The sequence below is a fragment of the Agaricus bisporus genome (genome assembly GCF_000300575.1).
Source record: "Agaricus bisporus var. bisporus H97 unplaced genomic scaffold AGABI2scaffold_2, whole genome shotgun sequence".
Classification (NCBI taxonomy): Eukaryota; Fungi; Basidiomycota; class Agaricomycetes; order Agaricales; family Agaricaceae; genus Agaricus; species Agaricus bisporus.
In genome coordinates this window covers 2,165,565-2,186,057 of record NW_006267355.1, presented here as the reverse complement: position 1 = coordinate 2,186,057, position 20,493 = coordinate 2,165,565, and the positions used below count along the sequence as shown (strand labels likewise).

Below are 20,493 nucleotides of genomic sequence, written 5' to 3'. Positions count from 1 at the left end.
TTCGTTCCAGTGATTAAATGCTTTTGTTATGATTGTAGGATCGAATACTTACTTATTCTGTCTGATACGTTCTTCTGTTTTGTGTTGAAAGTCTTGTGCATACGTCGTGGCAGCTTCAAGCAGGGGTGCGGGCAGTTGCGCGAGGCGAGCACACTCGATACCAAAAGACTCTGTTGTTTTAGAATAGAAAAAGAAATCAATGCCACCCTATGAACGCAGTTTGGAAAACTATACCTGTAGTAATCCCAGGCTCCACTTTATACAAAAAAGTAATATCTCTTGTACCATCTATTCGAGTATCTGAGACGTAATAACCCATATGAATGTTTTCCACGTCCTTTGGATACTTGCGTTCAATCTCGGAAGCGGTGAGAGGATAGTGGGTGATGAAGAGAGTTTTACTTCGGGTGTGCTCTACGAGATGCTGGAGAACAGCGCCTGCTATTGCCATCTAGATTTCATTCGGTGAATAACTGTGTGGGAAGCCTTAAGTTGACTTACGCCATCAAATGTTGATGTTCCCCGCCCAAGTTCATCAAGTATGACCAGGCTTCTTGGGGAAGCCGTGTGCAGAATATCGCTTGTCTCAGACATCTCTACCATGAACGTTGAGCGTCCTTTGGCCAGATCATCGGAGGCTATGCACTAATGAGATCTTGTAAATGAATATACGTGAACTGCTTACCCCCCATACGAGTAAGAATTGAATCATGCAAACCCATTCTGACGGACTTTGCCGGTACATGACTACCAACCTGGGCCATAAGGACGACGAGGGCGACCATTCGTACGAACGAGCTCTTGCTAGAGTCATGACAATATTCAGTGGCCAGCAATAAAAGTGAACGAGTCATACACACCCTCCCATGTTGGGTCCAGTGATTACCTTGCTTCTCGGCCGACCATAACCCATAGTGACGGAATTTGGGACGAAAGGTGTATGTAAAACGCTTTCAATCATGGGATGTCGCCCTTCGACGATTTCCAACGAGTCATCCTCTGTGAACACCGGTTTTACATAGTCACTGTCGAGCGCAACCCGACCCAAACTTGAAAGACAGTCTGCAACCGCTAGTTTGTTCACTGTATCGCGGAGCATACCATAACAATCATTAGAGATGTCGAGAAGGAATTCCTTGTACGCCTTCTGGGACTCGGCCTAAAGGAGGGTCGAATCAGGTACTTCGAACGGGGATAAACAGACAAGATATAGACCTGGAGCATTTCCTGATAGCGTGCTCGTGCCTGGACTTTGCTCTGAACTGAAGGCGGTTGATATCTCACGAGTTTGGCCGTCCTAGCGATACGTTAGCAGTCATCGCAGAAATACATTCTATACAAAATTAACCTTGAATGCATGATCCAGTTTTCTGGTATAGGTGGACTGTTCGCTCTCTTGATTTCAACTAGGTACTACTCAGTAGGTCAAACCAGTGGACTGATCGAAAATCGGATGAAATGCGCAAACCTCATCGTTGAGATGACTCGCCCACTGAAGTGATGGTATACGCAGTTGCTTTCGTACTGAATCTGGGGTATAAGTAACAGCCGGCAATTACAAGCCGAACGCACATTTTTTAAGTTCCTCCGCAAGCTCAATCTCTGCAGTTTGTAGGAGCTTGTTCACATGAGTTTTTAGTCTGGCCAAGTCCAAACAAGCACGTACCACAGCGGCATCTACAAGGCCGGGAAAATTGTCCGGCTCTATCCACATCAACTCCTTTTTGCCCTCAACAGCTTGTTCGATTCTAATGGAATCGATGAGACCTTTGATGGGAATCCTGAGTTTTGGTAAGGAATAGATGACGTCGTTTAGAACATGCGACTCGAAGCCAACATCTTTGGGCGTCTCGAAACCTTCAAATGCGTCACCAATTTTCCTGAAGGCTAGCAAAATGGTAGCAAGCTCTTTCGGTGTGCACTACAACAAAACAACCGGAATATTAGCACAGCCGACTATCCGGAAACAGAGGTGTCACCTGTCCATACTGGATCCTACAAAGGCCTCTGGCTAAGTCAGGTAGACCTTTCAATGTACGCCGAAGCATCTCAAGCTTTTCGGAATCACTATCCCGAATCTCTCTGACGGCATCGACACGTTCCTGTAAAGCACTACTAAAATTCAACAGTAATGTCCGATTATTTTGATCAACTTACTTTCGATCCACCAGGGGGCGACCAATCCAACTTTTCAGGAGCCGAGCTCCAAACTTTGTTTGTGTTTTGTCCAAGACTTCTAAGAGCGAGCCCTTAGCCGTGCCATCTGTCGTATTTTTGTAAATCTCGAGATTAATAAGGGTATTTGCTGCAAGTAGCATATGCGTCCGGGTGGTAAATTCACTGAAAAATTTAGTTTCCAGTAACGCGTCAGCAATTCCGAAGTTTGAAAGGTATTTGATAACATGAGCTAAGGCGATAACAACGCGCTGTGGAAAGGCGGTTACCTCTGCCATGAGCTTTCCTTGGCCAACACTTAAGTCATAGTATAGAATATGTGTTGTAAATGCCCACCTGACTTGAAGCTTTCCGACGCGACCGCAGCATGCTTTTTGTCCGTATAGAACTTGGAAACAGCTGAAAATGCATCGGTGTATGGCAAAACTTCTTTGATGTGTTCTACACGGATTCGGTGGTCCGTGGTGGTATCTCTACGTCAAGCATCAGACAGTAAAAAATAAGAAATATGACCAAGCATACCCAGTGAAATATTGTAGCATCTTTGTTGTTGCCTCAGAGACTCCGCGTTCGGGTAGTAGCAGTTCAGTGGGGCGAGCGTGAACCAGTCTCGTCTAGACAATGAGTTGACTCATCGCGCAAAACCCGCAGACAGAAGAATCAACATACCTCAAGTTCAATTCGCATAAGTGAGTCTTCGCAACCCGTCACAATGAGGTTAATACGTACACGGCCCATAACTGACTGTCTTACCTTCGAAATCGTCCCAAACAACATCACCAGTACTTGGACAGATTATGATTATAGATATATTAACGTCTCCAGGGCTGTTCTTTTTCGGTTCTTCAATTAGACACATGAATGGTGGGGGAGAGTAAAACTCCGAATCGTCCTCAGCCATCATGTCATCGACGTAGCTATATTAATGTCAGCATTCATTCGCCCGTAATTTCTATAGCCATACGTAGCCGCAGTATATAGACAAGTCAATTTCCTATCGAAGGGTGCATTTCTGTTGTCGCTGACTTTCTTCAGGGCAGCTGTTTCGACTTGATTGACAACGCCAACTTTGTAACCTCGCGCAAGCAACCTGTATATATGAATGAGTGCCCTGGTTTACAGCCAAATTTAACACCCACTTCTTGAGATGAACATTCAGACGTTCCGTTGGTATGGAAGCAACCAGGAAGTTCCGATCATAGTATGCTACCATCCCGAGCTCCTTGGCTGCGACCTATCGTTCTGTTAGCACTTCGTCAAATGATAATCTTTCGCGCACCTTTGCATCATCTCCGAAGAACTTGTACTTGTAACCCACTTCAATCATCAATAGAGTTCCTTGATTGTCTTCCTTTAATTTCAACACCTGAAACATGATTGGTTACATAAATGAATGAAACTAGATTGTACCGAACCTGCAGCTCCAAAGGAGTGTATGCTTCCCCACTCGGACCAATTTTCGGTGGTAACTTCTTGCTCTGTCGATTCGTTGCGGTGATAGTCCGCTTACTTCCTTCGGCTTTGGACTTGGACCCGGCCGAGCCCTTCTGCTTCGCTCGTCGCTTTCCAACCGCGGAACCCGAGTGAGAAAAAGCACTCATAAGCTCTTCAAATGCGCTGTCGGGATCTGTTCTTGAATCTTCATCAAGTGATTTTCCCTTGTCTTCTATACGCATCCGTATACTCTCAGTTTCTTCTTCTGCTAATTGAGTATGTGATGTGTCTGATTCACTCGGCCTTGGCGGTTTGAAAAGGCTGTCATCTGCCAAGAGTTTCTTCTTGAATACCTCATGTCGTTTCGCTTTCTCAGCTTCTTCTGTAGGATTATCTCTGTCCAAAGATGATACCTCAGGAGCCGAGGACGAATGTGGAGTAAACGCCCATTTGTCCGCCATACCGGTTGACGTTGCAAGTGGACTCAGTCGTGTATGCGAAGAAGCTGGCTGAGAGACAAGAGTTGATTGGGTATATGGAGTTGCATTTCCAGACTTCTTTGTTTTCTGTCTAGTAGAAGGTCCGGGTTGAGATTGATATGAACGGACAACTTTGATTTTCTTGATTGGAGGTTCTTCGGTGGCAGGCACTTGGAGATCATTGTCGTCAGCGTCACTTGTGAGATCAATGGGTGAGGCCGGACGCTCGCGCTTTTTCGAAGATTTGGTCGGGCTTGGGGAGAAGAAGGATGAAAGGATTGTCTGAGAGTTCTGTTTTGGAGCCATTGACAGTAACGTGGCTCTAGTAGAAGTGGTCGTCAATTGATCGCCTAATTTGTCGCGTCGCGTTTCGATGACATATTGATCACGTGCTGACTACTGAAAAATATCCGAGTGGCTGTTTTGCCGAGTGCAATGCTACCACTTCGGCGACATGTTCTCTCGCATATCGCAAATCGTGCTGGGCCGAGCTTCTTGCATCGGCTCAATTTACCGAAGCAGTCTTTGACTGTACTTCGATGGCAGTCTACAACGTCTCCTCCAGTAAACGAAGGTCCTGCTGTGACCCAGACGAACCGTATGTCTTTCCGTAGCCATGTATGGTCCCGTATCTTGTCGCCAGACCTTTAATAACCACTCAATAGGCGCTGAGGCCACCATGAAACGCTTCTGGAAAAAGGTCGACATAGAAAAGCGAGGCGATTCCTTAGCCGTTACACTCGACACGCGACCTCTCAAAACGCCTTTGGGAACGCCTCTTTTCGTTCCCTCATCAAAGGACCTGCTTGCAACTCTCATCGCTGCTGAATGGGACCACCAGACCACTCTCATTAAACCACACGCTCTTCCAATGGTTAGCAACCCGCCATTGTATTTGAGGCACTCACCGACCAGTTCCGACTGTAGACCTCGCTGGCGTCAAGGGCGATTGATGGCATGTCAGACGCGTCTACTCGTGCTGAAGTTCAAGAGACGCTGCTCAATTACCTCGACACCGACACAATATGGTATGTTGCCTCGTCTTCGAACCTGTAAAGATACCAGACATATTTTTAGCTTTTGGGAAGATTCAACGCCTCAATTGGAAAGACTTCAAGCAGAACACTGGGATCCGCTTTTCGAATGGGTTGAGAAGACCTTTGCTGTCCAGTTGAGCAAGAACACGTCTATCCTTTTCAATGAACAGCCTCGAGACACGCGGGTGAAACTCGGAAATGTTCTCAAGAATTTCGATCAATGGCAAATGGCTGGTGAGATCTCGGGCCGTTTCTTGAGCGAGGGCCTGGACTCAGTGTTCTATTTTGTAGCTATGGAGCGTGCGACTTATACTACCAAATCCTTCATTATCGCATTGGCACTAGTTTTTAGGAGTCTTACGCCCGAACAAGCAGCGCTTGCTGCTTCGGTCGAAGTAAACAGTCAAATCGAGCGTTGGGGTGAAGTTGAAGACAGTGCGTATGGTTTCATCAATAGTCGTGATTTATGCTAACCCGATTCACGCTCTAGCTCATGACGTTGATTACCACGACGTCAGACGGCATCTATCCAGCGCCGCCTTGCTTTTGTGCAATTCATCAAAGGATGCTTGAAGGCTGGTACATCATTAGTTCCCATTCCTCATTTCACCGCTTATGAGTATATGATGGAAATAATTAAGATGCTTGCTGAATCCTTCTAGATTGCCAGCTGAACGTCAAAACTACCGTGTTATCAGAATAATGACTTTAAATAGATATATTGCTTCCGCCCCATTTATCCCGCAAAAGTCGACCAGGAAAAATATCAGAACGTGGCATGTATGCTCATGAGCGTGGCCTGGGGTTTGCCCTTTTGCCTGTTTTGAACCAGTGGTGATCCGAGTGCGTTAGCCAATGGCCGCGTTTTCTTTACCCCGACAATACACCGGCAAGGCAAGAAAGGCAGGAACTGCCCAGGAATTGATCGGAATGATCGCGGTCAGCCATGTGACGATTCAGCTTCTGGTGACGACCTCCAGCTCGATGGTGGGCCAAGATCCGATCTTGAACGTCCCGGAGCTCCGGGGCCTACACTCGTGTATATAATGCTTCTTGTCAAGACAGGAGCAGGCAAATTCTGCAATGACTTCTTCAAACTCTCAGATACTTGAATCTTTCGACCCCTTTGCCACCCACCCTTTCACCAACGGCTCAGGCCTTATACCCCAACCTCCCAAACCATCCCAGTATCCCATTCCTATACCTTCTCCACGCCAATCCTCATCCTATTCACCATGTCGTGAGGGTAGCTCAAATCCAGCGTCTGCGTCATCGACGTCTTCGATGACGTCTGGTTCACCTTCGTCACCACCTACTGCTCCTCAGCCCCGTCGGCATCCCGCAAGCACCAGTCCCCCACGGTTTTCAACCTCCTCGTCCCACCAACCTATTTTCGTACCCTTCCGAAAAGAGACGTCGTCTCCGGACCTTGTACTCAGAAAAAAAGTACCCGTGTCCACCGCCAAAAGTGTGGGTACCCAGACACCATCGACGTCACGACCCACATGACGAGCAACTATGCCACCACTTGGACAAGCTTGTTGATCACATACCCACTATAGTACATTGCATTCATTTCCTTGGAACTTCCGCTTTCATTAATCACGCGTCTAGATTTAACCCCAGTGCATTGTACTGCATTTCACGTTTTTGGAAAGGCGAAAGAATATTCGAAGTTCCGTTTTACTGGCATGCTCCAACGTCTTCATGTATCCCATGCACCTTAATGTCAAAAATATGAGGAATACTTCTGGACTCCATTTTTGTATTGTTTCCCCATCCCCATCTGATGTTCGCCTCCCCCGCGCTACTGATGAGCCGAATAGGATTAATTGTTGATGACCCTAAATAAATGAATTCAAACCTCAGGGTAAAGACTCTCTCGGAAAGGGAAAAAGTTGCATCCTCTTGCAGCATTTCGCCAGTTTTACACTCCTACATCCATTCACATTGATCGGACGCATCCAAGAGTTCAAGAGCTGGTTATACCGATTACCCACTGGGCCCATGTAAAGCGAGTCTTCTATTATCTTCCAAGCGAGGGGTGGTTAGCTCTCCATCTGGAGACATCGCCAATCGAAATATAAAATCGCCACCGAGGTTCATTTGAGCTTCTGAGAGTAATGCAGGTACAGCTTATGACCTTGGTACACACTATTTTTGCGAATAATTCTCACTGAACCCCGCGCTGTTATGGCCTCGTGCTCGACATGATAAGGTGAGAGATAAGAACCAGTGAGAGATAAGAAAAAGTAAGTGAATAGATAGGAACATGAAGTTGCATCGGGATCTCATGCAATGTTTTTTCTTCTCTCCGCCGGTGTGTTGATGATCTTGTTGATCTGCACTTTAACTTTGTCGGCATCCAATCTGGCCTCTCAGAGCTTGAACTCTATAGATTCGGGCCTCCCTCTTGACTCGTCGTGCAGCTGTATGGTCTTCTCGGCCCTGAACTTTCCCTGAGCTTCGAGTCGGACCGACTTGTCAAGTTATTTTATAGATGATCGGAATTCCACAATTGTCCTGACAGTGACTATTTGTGTATACACGATGCGACTACACTAGTGGGAGTCTACCAGAGTAAATCCAACGGGACCAACAGTCTCTAGCAATTTTGCACGAATAACCGAGGATACCGTTCGCTTATATTAGTTACTGGTAAAGTATGACGACAGTACCCTTCTATGCCATCTGCAACACCGGGTTGTACGCAGATTCGCGGGTTTCACAGCCGATGGACTAGTGAAATCTAAGGCTTGATTTGTTTAAACGCATGCCAACATGCCAGCTTATCATGATAAGCAGATTCTTTTCTCGAAATATCTCTCTTACAATTCAACTTGTCCATCTCATTTCGTCCATCAAGGATGTCAGACCGCGGACAACAATTATTACCTTCTGCATCTGCAGATTCGGAGCACCAAGTGGCCAATGTCGCGGCCGATCCTCCGGGCTTACCCGCTGATCTTGTCTACACGAGATGCTACTGCGAAGAGAATGTGTATTTGTTGTGTGAGGATTTTATGAGCCGCAAAGATGTATGTGAGCGATGGGATATCTGGGTAGTATTCATATCAAACGAGACGAAAACGGTACGTTCAAGTTTGTTCTCATAAACGTTTTCGACAAGTCGTAGTCGCCTCGTTGGGGGTGGTACCTTTGGAACGTCAATGGTTGGGTTGTCCATAAGCCGACAAGCCTCGAGACAATGGACAGGGGCGAAAATTCGAGATCCCGGATGATGGCTATTCTGTTGTTTCAGAATTTACCCCCGCACTAGGGTGGCGAAGTGTAAAGAAAGCGAAAAAATAATCTAGATCTTCCTCTGGGCCACATTGCCGAGAGTGCAAAAATAGTGCAGGTTTCATCAGGGCCTGTTTCTTTGGCTTTCTCGAGAGATCCTGATTAGATTGGGACATCTTTTTTCAGGTAGCCTTATGGGACCAGAAGGTTGCTCGCGAGCCGGGTGCGCCTGTCCTCTGGGACTATCATGTTATCCTCGTTCTTGAGTCAACCAAGGCATTCAAGGCAGCGAATTCGGACTGTGAAAATGAAACTCAGACTGCTAGAAGTTGGGTGTATGATTTCGACACTTTGATAACACCGGTGCCATGTACTTGGCTGGGTGAGCCTTTCGACTGGTGGCACTGCACATTGCATAATGACAAGGACTGCGATTCGATAGACTATATAGCAAGGACATTTCCGCGTCAAGTCTTTCCGCAGTATCAGAGGTGCGTGGGGTTGCACCGTATATCTATCCGCTGATGTTGAAGGAAAACAGCATGTTCCGACTTATACCAGGCAGTATATTTATAAACTATTTCGCCTCGGATAGATCACATATGGTATGCCTGTCAAGCTTGAACTTATTCATCGTTGAATCAGGATATCTGTCATAGCTCATCCCGGATCAGGGGAGGGAGGCAGCGATCTACATTTCGCCACCGCCGGAACATGCGCCTTTATGCGGGGCGGAGGCGAGAAAGGCTGGTGTAAAAAACAATTTGATGGAGAGATTTGTAACTATGGACGCGTCAGGAGAAGGCGAGGTGGTAGGTTTGGAGGAGGCAGTGGGGAGGTTCTGATTTGGGATGTGACCGTGACGATTTCTGTTGAGGCCCTGTTGGCTGCCATCTCCATCTTCCCTTTCCCTTTTTCCTTCTTTTTTGTTGTTCTTGACACCCGCTACCTTCCATACATTATAATGAGCTCAGTTCCTTCGACTTCCGCCTCTCTCAACGGTCGGAATGGCCATCCTGAACCCCAAAACGCCTCAGGCTCGGAAACTTACGAGGTCGATTCTGCCTCTCCCACTTCAGCCCATCCTGTAAATGGCTTGATCCCGTGAGTAGTCTTCTTCGGAGAACAGCCTGACTTCCGAAATAAACTGTGCTGCTGCGCTCTCGAGCGTTACTCTGCTATCAACCCCATATTTCCAATAGACGAAGTGCAGTGCTAACTTTGAATGTTTTGCTGGTCAGACCTGCATTTCCGCAAACTTCACATAACGAGGAGATTGTCAGTCATTTGTATCACTCAGGTTTTCAAACCGGTGTAAGTGGTAGTAGTTTTGTTCGAGTGACAAAATTTCATGCTGATGTCGGGAACATCAGAATTACGCAGATACCATCCTTGTGAGTCACTAATAATCCTGGATGACTGTGATCCTACAATGATCCTTTTCAGCATGTACACCAGAATGTATACCGTCTTCATGCTATCATCCTTTCACGTTCGCCATATCTCGCCCACCTTATGTCAACATCGCCCCAAACCAGCGGACAGCGCGTCATATACGTCAACTTAGAGCAAGAGCCCGAGATAACACAAGAGGTACGCGTACGGCTTTGTGCCGTCAATGAAGGCTTACGTCTTGACCTTTCTTCTTCTTCTTTACAGGGTTTCGCCATAGGTTGGGCAAACAGCCATTCTTTTTTAGGAATGACAGCTTACCATTCTTACCTTTCACAGCTCTTGGCTATCTCTATTCTTCAGTTTCCATGAGCATGATCCAACCTGAAAATGCTCGTGCGGTTCTTGCTGCCGGTTGTTTGCTTGGTGGGATGCAAGAATTCTGCGCCTTCGCGTATGACGTTTGCAGGCATTCTTTGTCCGTTGAGACGATTGACCGATGGCTTCAATTCGTTGAGGCCGCTCCTTCCTCGAATGATGGTGCCACATCACCGGATTTGCCACAGACATCCATCTTTGGGCTATATGCTCAGAAGTTGCGGGATGATGTATTCCATTTCTTGGTCACGCTTCCAGAGACACTTGAGGTTGCTCCGCCACAGCAAGCTAGTTCTTCCGCAAATGGTACACCGAGTCCGCGTGACTTGTTGTTGCAAGCGTACTCCCGCGTGCCTTTCGATCTATTCAAATCTGCCGTGGAATCGCCAACCTTCCGTATCGGTAAGTCCTCAAGTCTCTTCAACCTGATGCATGTGTACCTCACGCGTATCATTCGATTGACTGATGAAATTTTACGGCAGGCTCTGACCAGGCTCGGTTTAAATTCGCTAAAGACGCGATTGAACTGCGTAAACGCGGGATTTCACGGGGTTCAGGTGCGGAAGAGACAGTGGTACTTGCGTTCGGAGGAGCCAATTATGGTGGTAGCGCTGTGCATATCACACGCAAATTGCGCAAGCGGCCACTGTGGAAAGTCAACTCCTAGACTAGCCCGTAAGTAGCGTGCATTAGAATGTTCTTTTTCCGTGGTTTATGGTTGAATGTGACCGAGAGGCGTTTTTGAGAAGACTTACTTGGTGCCACGATCAATCGATATCTTCCCATACAGGTAATCACGAGGCTACTTAGTCCGCTCCTTCTCCCATTTCCTTTCCATGGCTTACCCTCCTGGCTCCACGTATCCGATCCGGCAATCCTCTCAATACCAACAGTCTCTTCATACTAACTATCCTGTTGACCAGTATCCTCCACAGGACTTTTCACATCAGTCCCAGGCCACTCTGTCGCAACCTGATTCGTTCTCGCAAGACTCCTCCACTCATCAAGATTTTCATCAGCAAGATTCTTATCCCCAATCATTCCAACCGATCCCTCATCAGAATTCGTTCTCTGAACAAACGTCGTTCAACCAGAGTGCTTCGCAGGCGCATCATAATCCACCCATCCAACCACCGCAGTTGCATCCGCAGCTCATTCAGCAGCAGAGACTGCAATACCCTCAGCCATTAAGTCAGCATCAGCAACAGCATCAGCAACAACAACATCATCATCAGCAACAGCCATATCCTCTGCAAATACAGCAACCCCAGGCACAGTTCCCTCAACAGCATGTACAGGCTTCGTATCCTCTGCGATCGCATCAGCCATTTCAGGACAGTCAATATGCTCAGTCCTCTTCGTCCACTCATCAAGGTTCCTACACGCAAGCAAGTCAACAGAGTTCTTATCCCCCGCAGTTGCAAAACTCTCCTGTCCAGCTTGACCAGTACTCTCATTTCAATCAAGCAACTCCGCCGAATGCACACTCTCCAGAGTCATCACTAGTTCATGCGGGTCAATTCTCTTCTCAAGCCAATCAGCCTCCATCTGCATTTGCCCAACAAGCTCGCCAGCAGCAATATACCCAATTCCTGCAGACTCATTCTATCCAGCAGGCGCAGCAACAAAGTACACGAAATGCTTCCCAGTCTACGCCATCAATCCAGCGTCCCACACTTTCCCAACCGCCCAATCCATTGGGGTCACAGACTCTTCCGTATCAGTCGCCACAACAGCCGCGTCCAAGGCAGGAACCGATCTCTAAGACAAAGGCACAACATTCGTCAGGGAATGTTGCAGGGACTTACCAACTTTTCTTCACGGGTCGTGATGATCCGCGAGGTTGTATGTTGATCGGAGAGGACACAAAACCTGTTCATCTCGCTTTTGAAACTCAAGAAAATAACGTTGGACGTTCAGTTCAAACCTTTGTGCGTTTTCGCTCAATGTGCGATGAGAGCTGACATAGATGATGGTTCGAAAAAAGGTTTATAGGAACGATAACGAGCTCTGCGCGATACTCGATTGGGGCACTGGAGGTTTCCTGGGTAATGTAAAAATAGGATCTCGACAATTTCCTATGTCACAACTTGTTACTCGTGGGTCTACGAACAAGTAAGTGTGCTGCTCTTTTGCTCCCGTGACGAATGACGAACCATCGATCTCACAGTGCGCGAGGATTTACCTCGTCCGAGAACGAGAATGTGCGATTTGAGTGGCGCCGCATGCGTGAAGATATGGCGGCATATGATGTGAGTCTCTTTGCTTTCTAGGAGGCCCAAACTGCAGCACTTGCTTCCGTGCCACCTCCATGGAGCCTCGCGCCTCCAACTTCTGCTTCATTTCCCACAAATGGACATATGTTCAATGGGAGCAAAAACCCCTACTGGGCAAGGAGTAATTACACCATGGGTGTAGATTCTAATTTTGTGCGCACCAAGCGTGTGGCAATTATAACGTCCTGAATCTTATTCCTTGCTATCCCTCCACAGCATGTGGATACGCGTCTCTCGTCCCCTCGGATTTATTTCGCTTCCGCTCATTCATCGAGTAACGTGATACTAACAAGATTTCTTTCCTTGGCGTTTCGTTGCTTATCGCGTGATATTTTCGTTGGTCATGCATTCATGTATGAAGCTCTTCATGTTGCCCGACACACGCATAGCTCTATTCCGCAAGTACAATAATCAAAATACACCCGTCGGTCCCACGCATGGTTTAATCCAATACACATTCAGCAAAGATATTCTCCTCCTTGAAGCTTTGCTCTCGCTGCTCCTTAATAGGTGGATAGATATGCATGGTATTCAGTTTTCCGGATAGATATGTACAACGTAGCTCTGCGATAAGACTTTAGCTTACCTAGAGCACAAAGAGACTGTACTTTGTATGTACTTATCATACATAATCTCCGTCTCCTTGTTATCCTTTTGCTTGTATCCCACTCAAATCACACCTTTGTTCTCCTTTTCGATAGAACATGCGTTCTACTTTCCTTTCAGATATCATTATATTTACGATGAGATCCCCAGCTCAATAACGCACTCGTAGCATATGTGATGAGAGACTCGGATGTATCTCATGGAGAACCACAACAAAAGAAACAGAGACAGGGGAAGAAACGAGGAATGGGATTCTAGGTATATAGTGGAGGATTAGGGAATAATAAGACATGAAAATGAAGAAATATTCAAAAACATCAAAAAATTATGATCCACGGTTCAGTGAAGCCAGCACCTGCTCTAATTTCTCTTCCATAGATAGATCATTAGCTGATAAAGAAGATGACGCTGAATGTCCGGATCGAGAGGGGTTTGGTGTAAAGTTGAATGCGCCAGAGTCCATTCCCTGAGACAGGTTTTCAATAAGACGACCTATATGCGCAGTCGAACTGTAGAAGACCTGTACACGACATAAGCTATGAAGACAATACTCAAACGATCAACTCGTACCTTGGTTTCAGGTCGGCTCTTACTTTGTCCAGATTGTCTCTTGCCCTTGAGAGCAAATGACGAATAGCTGCCCCTTGAACTTGACCGGGGGTGCTCTTTTACAGTCACTTGCATATTATCCCAGTCCTGACTACCCTGTGCTCCTGTGGAATACTCAGAGGAAAAACTTGCTCGGCCATTATAGAGCGATTCATCATCTTCGTCACCGCGCAGCCCGCTTACGATGGACCTAGGTAACGGGAAGATACGTCAACCTTGGAGTAAGCTTAGGAAAGGTACAGGATGCCTTACCAGATGGTGTCACCGTTCGCGTACTCGACGAACTCCAGCGCCGGCGCTGGCTCTGTTGAGCTTTGCGTACCATCAGGGCTAAGAGCATCTGAGCCTGTCGTGCTTTGCGCGCGACCACCGAGTGAATTATACATTTCATGTCTGGAATCAAAGTAAGAAGTCAATCCTTTACTGCATGTCGACTAAAAATACTCACATCGAGTGGTCATGCGCTGAAGTTGGTTTCTCCGCATTTATTCGAGGTATACTCAGGTAAGCTTCGGGACTCAGTGATGATGGCATTGAAGGTACAGGGGGGAAACTATCACTTGAGAATCTCGAGCTACCAGGCGAGCGTGGAGGTGGAGGGGTAGGTGCACGATCCTTGAGGGAGCCAGAATTCACGCTACCTCGGCGACGCTGCCTGGAATTGGGTCGCTGAGACACGTTTTGGATATCAGTTCCGGCGACTTTGATATTTTCCGGTAGAATGATAGTACGTCGAACGATGGCGCTGGCAGCGCGATCTCCACGTTGTTCTCGTGCTCTTCGCATACCCTCAGGAGGTCGGAACACTACAGGATTTGTAGCGTTGGGCTCGGGTGTGGTCTGAGAAGGTTGAGAATTGTGGAGAGACTGGCTTGAGCGGTATCCCCTGAACTAGATTGCTCTATAACCGTTGGAGTTCCACTTCGCTCTCCGGTGCGTGAGCTAGACCTTGCTGTTTGGGAATCGGTCCTCCCCAACTTGGGTGTACGCTGTGATACGGAACCAGAACGCACGAGTAGATCATTGAGCGCGTTCTGGTCTAAACCGAGGTTGTTAGCAGCGTCGAATAATTGCTGGATCATCACAGACTGGCGACTGCCAGTGGAGGGTGACGCAGCATGAGAGGAGTTGAGTAGGGTTTCTGTAGGTGGTTCGGACGGAGGCACATTGAGTTGGAAACTCCGACGTTTTGTTGGAGGGGACTTCAACACATCTTCTGCGGGTGCCTTGTGAACTTGTGGTAACACGGGCGCATGCAGAGGGGCCGATGAGGTCTGTGTCGTCGGCCGCTGTTGAGAGATTGGCGAAGGCTCTGTTGCACGTTGTTTCCCTCGGAAACGGGATATAAAACCTTTCAGCGTTGGGCCAGCGGAGGCAGGGGGGGTTGGCACCATGACTTTAGAGCTTACAGGTTCTGTTGCACTCCTAAGTGCTATGTCTCCAGGCGGTGCGAGTTTCGCGGGATCATAATTCACCGATTGAGCAGACTTCAAAGCTTTCGCGTTGATATTGGAAGTGGAGCTGGAAAGGTCTTCGGTCAGAGGAGAAGGCTTTGAACGGAGAGTTCCGCGGAGCTTCTTGAACCGTGAACCAATCCTTGACGTGCCCGAATTGTTATTTGTCGATAGAGTGGGTGAACGGGAAGGTATCATTTGTAAAGCATCAAGACTGGCGGGGTTAGAATGAGAAACTAATTGAGGGGTCCCAATCAGACTGGGATCAATGCGTTTCCGTGAAATAGATCCGCTAGGGCTCAATCCGTCTCCGGGTAGGTTTGTCTTCGAAGCACTCTTTATACTTGCATCTGCCTGGGCTATCTTCGCTTGTACCTCTCTGACTATGTCAGCTTGATTCTTGGGAGAATTAGTCACATGCGCAGATGAGGGGTTTCGTGATACGGAGTAAGGGCTTTGAGTAGCTGAAGCAGAAGGGGAGTCGGGTGCTGGAGTTGGAGTTGGGGCAGCATGTGCTTCGGATTGAGAACCAATGGCAGTGGGATTTGACTCGTCACTCGAGACGAATTCTTGTTCCGACCCATTGGGCATGTCATCGACAGACAAAGTGGAAGCAGGTTCTTTTTCGTCGGGTTGAGGATCACGTTGAGGTGTAGAATCATGACCAAATAACACTGCGGCAAGGCTATGGTTTTTCTGTGTGCCTGGAGAAGGATTGGAAGGAGGTGCTTGAGATACAGTAGGACTAGTTGTGTCGAGCAGAGGAGGTGGAGGTGGGGAATGCTTTGCTTGAATATCATGAACGACAGAATCCAGTAGCGCATTGGCTTTCTTAGAGTACTGTTCCGATGATGAAGCGGTTACGGGCGTAGCGACCACTGCGGCCGGGGCCGTTTGAACAGGTGGGCTATTGATCTTAAATGTACAACTTCAAAATGAAAACACCATTCGGATGCAACGAAGAAACTTACTCTGAGGGGGCCATTGGCTGATTGTGACACAGACATTTTTCTCTTCCTACTTCCTTCCTCCTTCGCGCTAGCATAGCCAACCAATTTCTCCTGTATCACGCCCATATCGTTAATAGTGAGCCCAAAGTATTTCTTCAACAGTTCCTCTGCCTGTTCCTCTGATAATGGACTCTCCGTCCTCCCAACATTTAGATCATGCCATACAGTCTGCGGTTCTTCACCGGTTAGGATATGGTCATACCAATCCATGTCATCCTTATCACCCTCCCAAGAATGGTAACTAGACCCCATAGAAGCGATTGATGTCCTCGAAGAGTTGTCAAATAGATTTAGCATGGGTGCTGAGTAGCCTGCACTACTGAAATTGAAGGGCGAGGCTGTCTGCTGTCGCGAAGATCTACGACTTCCTCCATTCCTGTCCATCCCAAAGCCGGGCGACGTGGGTGATCGTGGAGCATTCTGCGTAGGTGTGGGCGATCGCTGAGATCTGTTCGAGGAGAAAGCGTCATTACTCTTTGCATTGCTAAGGACTTGGGCACGATCAGGCGGTGGCGTAGCGCGCCTAGTATGGCCTAGAATCGGAAAGTTGGGTTGATGGGCAGGCGGAGAGTCGGGTAATGGTGGCGATCCGACACTCCTCTGAGGTTGGTGGACGTAACGTGTGGTTGCAAGTATCATTTCCGAAGCACTTGACTCGCTAGTCCAACTATCATTCTTTGTATGCATAGACTTCACTGGGCTCATAGATCCACTCAGACTAGGTTGCCAAACGACATTAGAAGGAGTACTAGGCCTGGAGGGATTGCCGTTGCCCGATGCCGCTAAGTTCGATAAGGGAGACGTAGGTCTCCTGCGAACGAACAAACTAGAATGAGCTGGACTCTCGAGTTCAGTGACATCCCCACTTCCACCACGCCGCAACCCCTCTTCAGGTGTGTATCGACCATTAGCGCTGGGGCTCCGCTGTAGGAATAATGACGGCGTATTCGACCTCGGGCTCTGCCTTACGGTCGCTCCCGATATAGATTCTTTCCTTCCTAGGCCGCTCGCTCCTGATGTGGAGGAGGGGGACTGACAATCATTGTAGACATTCATGATGGGCGAAGTCGCACGGGGCGTAGTGGAGTGAGAGCGGTCATCAAGGTCATAGTCACGGGGTGTCATCGGGCGATTCATTCCAGGAATATAACCAGGAACGGCGCGCGAGGGAAGAGGGGAGGCTCGTTGCTCATCCGGCGGCGAAACCACTTGCTTATCGGCAGAAACGGCGAATCCAGCTTCGAAAGATGAACCACTATTGCGCTGTTGAATGTGAAGTCGACCAGATGCAATGGTAGGATCCGCGTCGATGGATTCGGCATCGAGTTTGGACACATCGATATGACCATCGCGCGTTTTCATGGTGGATTGACGTGAGTTCGTGATACAGCAACAACGACAGGGTATAAAAAGCAAAAAAGGCGCACAAAGTCAGATGTTATGATCACCAATCCAAACACACAAAAGACAACGCGGGTTGGAACAAAAGAGACTCACCGCATCGTCGTCGTCGTTGACAACAATCCGTGGTGTGTTTGAGCGTGGCAAAACAATCTCATCATCCGTCTCATCCGACTCGTGGAAAGCATGCTGTGATGCTCTTGGAAAGGTAAGCGGGTCCATTGTCTTGGCCAACCTATACTCAATGGCAGTGGCGGTAGGAATAGCATTGGAAGACGATGCGAAACTCTGTTCCGTGGTTTGTTCAACATAAGGAACATTCATTTCCCATGCCATCATATTTCCGACGCTTTGCTGAGAGGAGGTTGAGCCGCCCTGCAAAGACGACACCATGCTCGAAATTGACGTGGCCCCTTCTGGAGTCAGCGGACGCAAACTAGACGCACTTGTACTCTCCGGCAGCGAGTTGACTCCTCCAGCGGCAATAGACGATTCAGTCGCGGTGGCCAATGAGGTGTGGATGCTGCTCGAACTTGTGGAGCTTACTTTGCTCCTCCCGGACGAGCCACTCTTCATATAAGTATAATCCCTCAGCCTTCCCGACCCAAACAGATTATTACTGTACCGTTTCGACCGATTGCTACTTGGAGATGCGGTGACACTTGATTGATTTTCCTGGTTTTCCACGACCAGTGTCTCCTTTGATTGTCGTGCATTGTTTGATGAGCCTCGAGCTCTAAAACGTAGAGCGTCAAGAAGCATGTCTTCCTCCTCTTCTGTGATTGAATTAACTCCTCCTCGTGCACGTTGTTCCGCAAATTGACTTTTGAGATCAGCGATAGTTATTGGAGTTGCGGAACGTAGTACTGGAAATTGACTGGAGAACCTATTGAAGGTGAGCCGGAGATGTATGCATAGAAGATGCATCACAGAGGATAATAAATCAAAGAAACGAACGATAAATGTCAATCAGCGATAATAACGTAGCAATGTAGGGATCAATAAGATGTGTTCCATCGAGAAGCATGAACAAAAGCACCGAAAGAGTCGTCAGTGCAATGAACAAGCTTTTGCGATGCCGTCACGTACTCGGGTAATATCACAGATGCCCTGAAATCACTCGGCGGTATGCTCGGAAGATAGTCAGTAGATGGCGGGATAGCTGCCGACTGAGTTGGGGCGAGGTGATGGGGTGATGATGGAGGCTGCTGCTCTAGTGACTGTTGATTGGGACTGCGGGGAACGGCGTGTTGCTCAGGAAAAAACGGTTGAACGGAATGGCTTTGAGAGATTTGCCCTTGGCCTCGTTTAGCGTCGGATTTCTTTCTAGAAATCGGGGAGACAAAAGAAGGGGGGAATCAGTCTACTTTTAACTCGTAAAGAAGTGAGCAATAAAAGCAGGCAATGAGTGGTTTGGTAGAGTTGCCCAAAGGGGACAAAGAAACGAAGGTGGGGCGATATGAAATGAAAGGAAAATGAAAAGCGTCAGACCGAGAATCCTGACAGCGACGCGGAATTGAAGAAATGCGGGTAAACACCGTTATTCCCTGAGCTGGCCGGATACAGGATGGAAACAAAAAGAAAGAAGGGATATTGGGTAATAAAGTCAATTTGTTGGAAATACCCAAACGTGTATGTCGCGTGGGGTGCGATATGCGGCGAATAGATCGGACAGGACGAGAAAGGTAAATATAAAGGGAGGGATAAACGACGAGCGGATGCCTGTAAATTATGGCTCGGCACTGGCTCGGTGTATCGTGCGTCGACGGGGAAGTAGAGAACAAGGATGGAAGACAGGTAGAAGGGCAATGGCGCTTGTGCAGGGCACGGACGTATGTAAACCTGCCTCACGCCCAACTCTTGCGAACAGCGATCGATGTCCTTCAGTCTCACCAACCTGCAGGGCCACAGCAACGTTCGAGAAAACGCGAGGCGACGCGAAGCGTGGCGAAAAAGTGGACAAACAACTGGCCAAGGGCAAAAGAAGGGAGTCAAGTACGTACCTAAATCGATGCATTTTCTCCAAAATCTTTCTTTCCTAGGTTTATGGCTCTTTCTTTTGCCCCTTCAGTACTTAGTTTAAATTGTTTCCACTGCGGTAGCGCGAAAGGCACGGATTTACGAGGGCGAAGTTTGATTTCTGTTCAGACACAGTCAATCCACTAGTCGGGTCCTTCCCTTCCTTTTCTCCTTCTTTCAACGGACTCCGCCCGAGAGCAGTACCCAATACAGTGCTGGGCTCTTCCTTCCTTTTCGCTCTTTAAACTTTTCCCTCGTTTCCGACAAGCCCGGGGCAATGACTACTCCACAATAATTCAGGTAGCGCCAGTAATTAGTTTGAATGTCTGGCTGCCTTTTTGCTATCGGCAGTAGGAGGCTCTTCGGACTGGATTTCGATATAGCGCTTGAAGCCTCGGAAGCTGTGATGGCCCACAGAAACAGGAAATCCTAGGCTTCCTAGCGCGCCTTCTAGCTTCTTTTCGGGACTACCAGCTACTTTGACCGCAAATCAGAATTCTATTCTCCCAAATGCCTGATACTAACTGCGCAGCGCGAGTCCAATCGAATCTAATCGAATATACTGGATTCGGGGATGCGGATGTGTTAAGGGAGATAGCGGTCGAGGGGGATACAAATATGGCAAGGCAACGTGGTGAACACGAGGAGGGAAGTGGTGGGGTGAAAATAGGAGAGCCGACTTCGAGTGATCTCCCACCGCTGATCAGAACAAACCCGTTTTCTGGAATGTGTTGTGGCAGTTTTGTCGAGAACTGCACGAGCGACATGTCCACTAGGGATCACTGTTGCCACGGGGCCACGTTCCAGGCATAAATCTCACCGGCACCTGTGTTCATTCAATGCCGTGACGCCGGCGCTCGTCAGGACAGCTCACACAGTTGCCCATTCCATACTTGAAATATTCGCGGAGATCGTTAATTGCCTCGAGGTCGAGTCTGCTGATCTGCCTTGGAGTAATTGATCCTCAATTCGACCCCTGA

At 48.0% G+C, this 20,493-nt stretch overlaps 7 protein-coding genes across 7 annotated transcripts; 5 read left to right on the top strand and 2 right to left on the bottom strand.

Moving 5' to 3' along the window:
* Window positions 1–48: 48 nt before the first annotated feature.
* AGABI2DRAFT_141320 (hypothetical protein) lies at window positions 49–4,394 on the bottom strand (the record flags this gene model as incomplete). Its single annotated transcript, XM_006458437.1, has 20 exons — window positions 49–170; window positions 235–451; window positions 502–638; window positions 686–804; window positions 861–1,159; window positions 1,216–1,297; window positions 1,349–1,413; window positions 1,469–1,530; window positions 1,573–1,618; window positions 1,667–1,921; window positions 1,980–2,115; window positions 2,158–2,461; window positions 2,512–2,648; window positions 2,698–2,789; window positions 2,845–2,870; window positions 2,929–3,092; window positions 3,140–3,265; window positions 3,315–3,409; window positions 3,455–3,541; window positions 3,591–4,394. 20 exons carry the CDS (start codon window positions 4,392–4,394, stop codon window positions 49–51), a joined length of 3,375 nt encoding a protein of 1,124 aa, XP_006458500.1.
* Window positions 4,395–4,523: 129 nt separating this feature from the next.
* Window positions 4,524–5,881, top strand: AGABI2DRAFT_200172 (hypothetical protein; the record flags this gene model as incomplete). Its single annotated transcript, XM_006458436.1, has 6 exons — window positions 4,524–4,686; window positions 4,754–4,962; window positions 5,016–5,116; window positions 5,166–5,359; window positions 5,417–5,560; window positions 5,616–5,881. 6 exons carry the CDS (start codon window positions 4,524–4,526, stop codon window positions 5,696–5,698), a joined length of 894 nt encoding a protein of 297 aa, XP_006458499.1. The 3' UTR covers window positions 5,699–5,881.
* Window positions 5,882–6,208: 327 nt separating this feature from the next.
* On the top strand, window positions 6,209–6,634 carry AGABI2DRAFT_115528 (hypothetical protein; the record flags this gene model as incomplete). The annotated part of the gene is made up of 1 exon (XM_006458435.1): window positions 6,209–6,634. The coding sequence occupies one exon, from the start codon at window positions 6,209–6,211 to the stop codon at window positions 6,632–6,634; it is 426 nt and encodes a 141-aa protein (XP_006458498.1).
* Window positions 6,635–7,992: 1,358 nt separating this feature from the next.
* AGABI2DRAFT_64499 (hypothetical protein) lies at window positions 7,993–9,213 on the top strand (the record flags this gene model as incomplete). Its single annotated transcript, XM_006458434.1, has 4 exons — window positions 7,993–8,217; window positions 8,555–8,750; window positions 8,852–8,973; window positions 9,028–9,213. The coding sequence occupies 4 exons, from the start codon at window positions 7,993–7,995 to the stop codon at window positions 9,211–9,213; spliced, it is 729 nt and encodes a 242-aa protein (XP_006458497.1).
* Window positions 9,214–9,332: 119 nt separating this feature from the next.
* On the top strand, window positions 9,333–10,805 carry AGABI2DRAFT_63052 (hypothetical protein; the record flags this gene model as incomplete). Its single annotated transcript, XM_006458433.1, has 6 exons — window positions 9,333–9,472; window positions 9,610–9,682; window positions 9,815–9,961; window positions 10,028–10,040; window positions 10,100–10,540; window positions 10,621–10,805. The coding sequence occupies 6 exons, from the start codon at window positions 9,333–9,335 to the stop codon at window positions 10,803–10,805; spliced, it is 999 nt and encodes a 332-aa protein (XP_006458496.1).
* A 138-nt stretch (window positions 10,806–10,943) lies between these two features.
* Window positions 10,944–13,105, top strand: AGABI2DRAFT_200165 (hypothetical protein). Its single transcript, XM_006458432.1, has 4 exons — window positions 10,944–12,069; window positions 12,126–12,253; window positions 12,309–12,390; window positions 12,776–13,105. Exons 1-4 carry the CDS (start codon window positions 10,975–10,977, stop codon window positions 12,959–12,961), a joined length of 1,491 nt encoding a protein of 496 aa, XP_006458495.1. The 5' UTR covers window positions 10,944–10,974; the 3' UTR covers window positions 12,962–13,105.
* A 240-nt stretch (window positions 13,106–13,345) lies between these two features.
* Window positions 13,346–17,455, bottom strand: AGABI2DRAFT_115525 (hypothetical protein; the record flags this gene model as incomplete). Its single annotated transcript, XM_006458431.1, has 6 exons — window positions 13,346–13,540; window positions 13,591–13,819; window positions 13,882–14,022; window positions 14,078–14,469; window positions 14,538–15,998; window positions 16,055–17,455. 6 exons carry the CDS (start codon window positions 17,453–17,455, stop codon window positions 13,346–13,348), a joined length of 3,819 nt encoding a protein of 1,272 aa, XP_006458494.1.
* Between the last annotated feature and the right edge of the window lie 3,038 nt (window positions 17,456–20,493).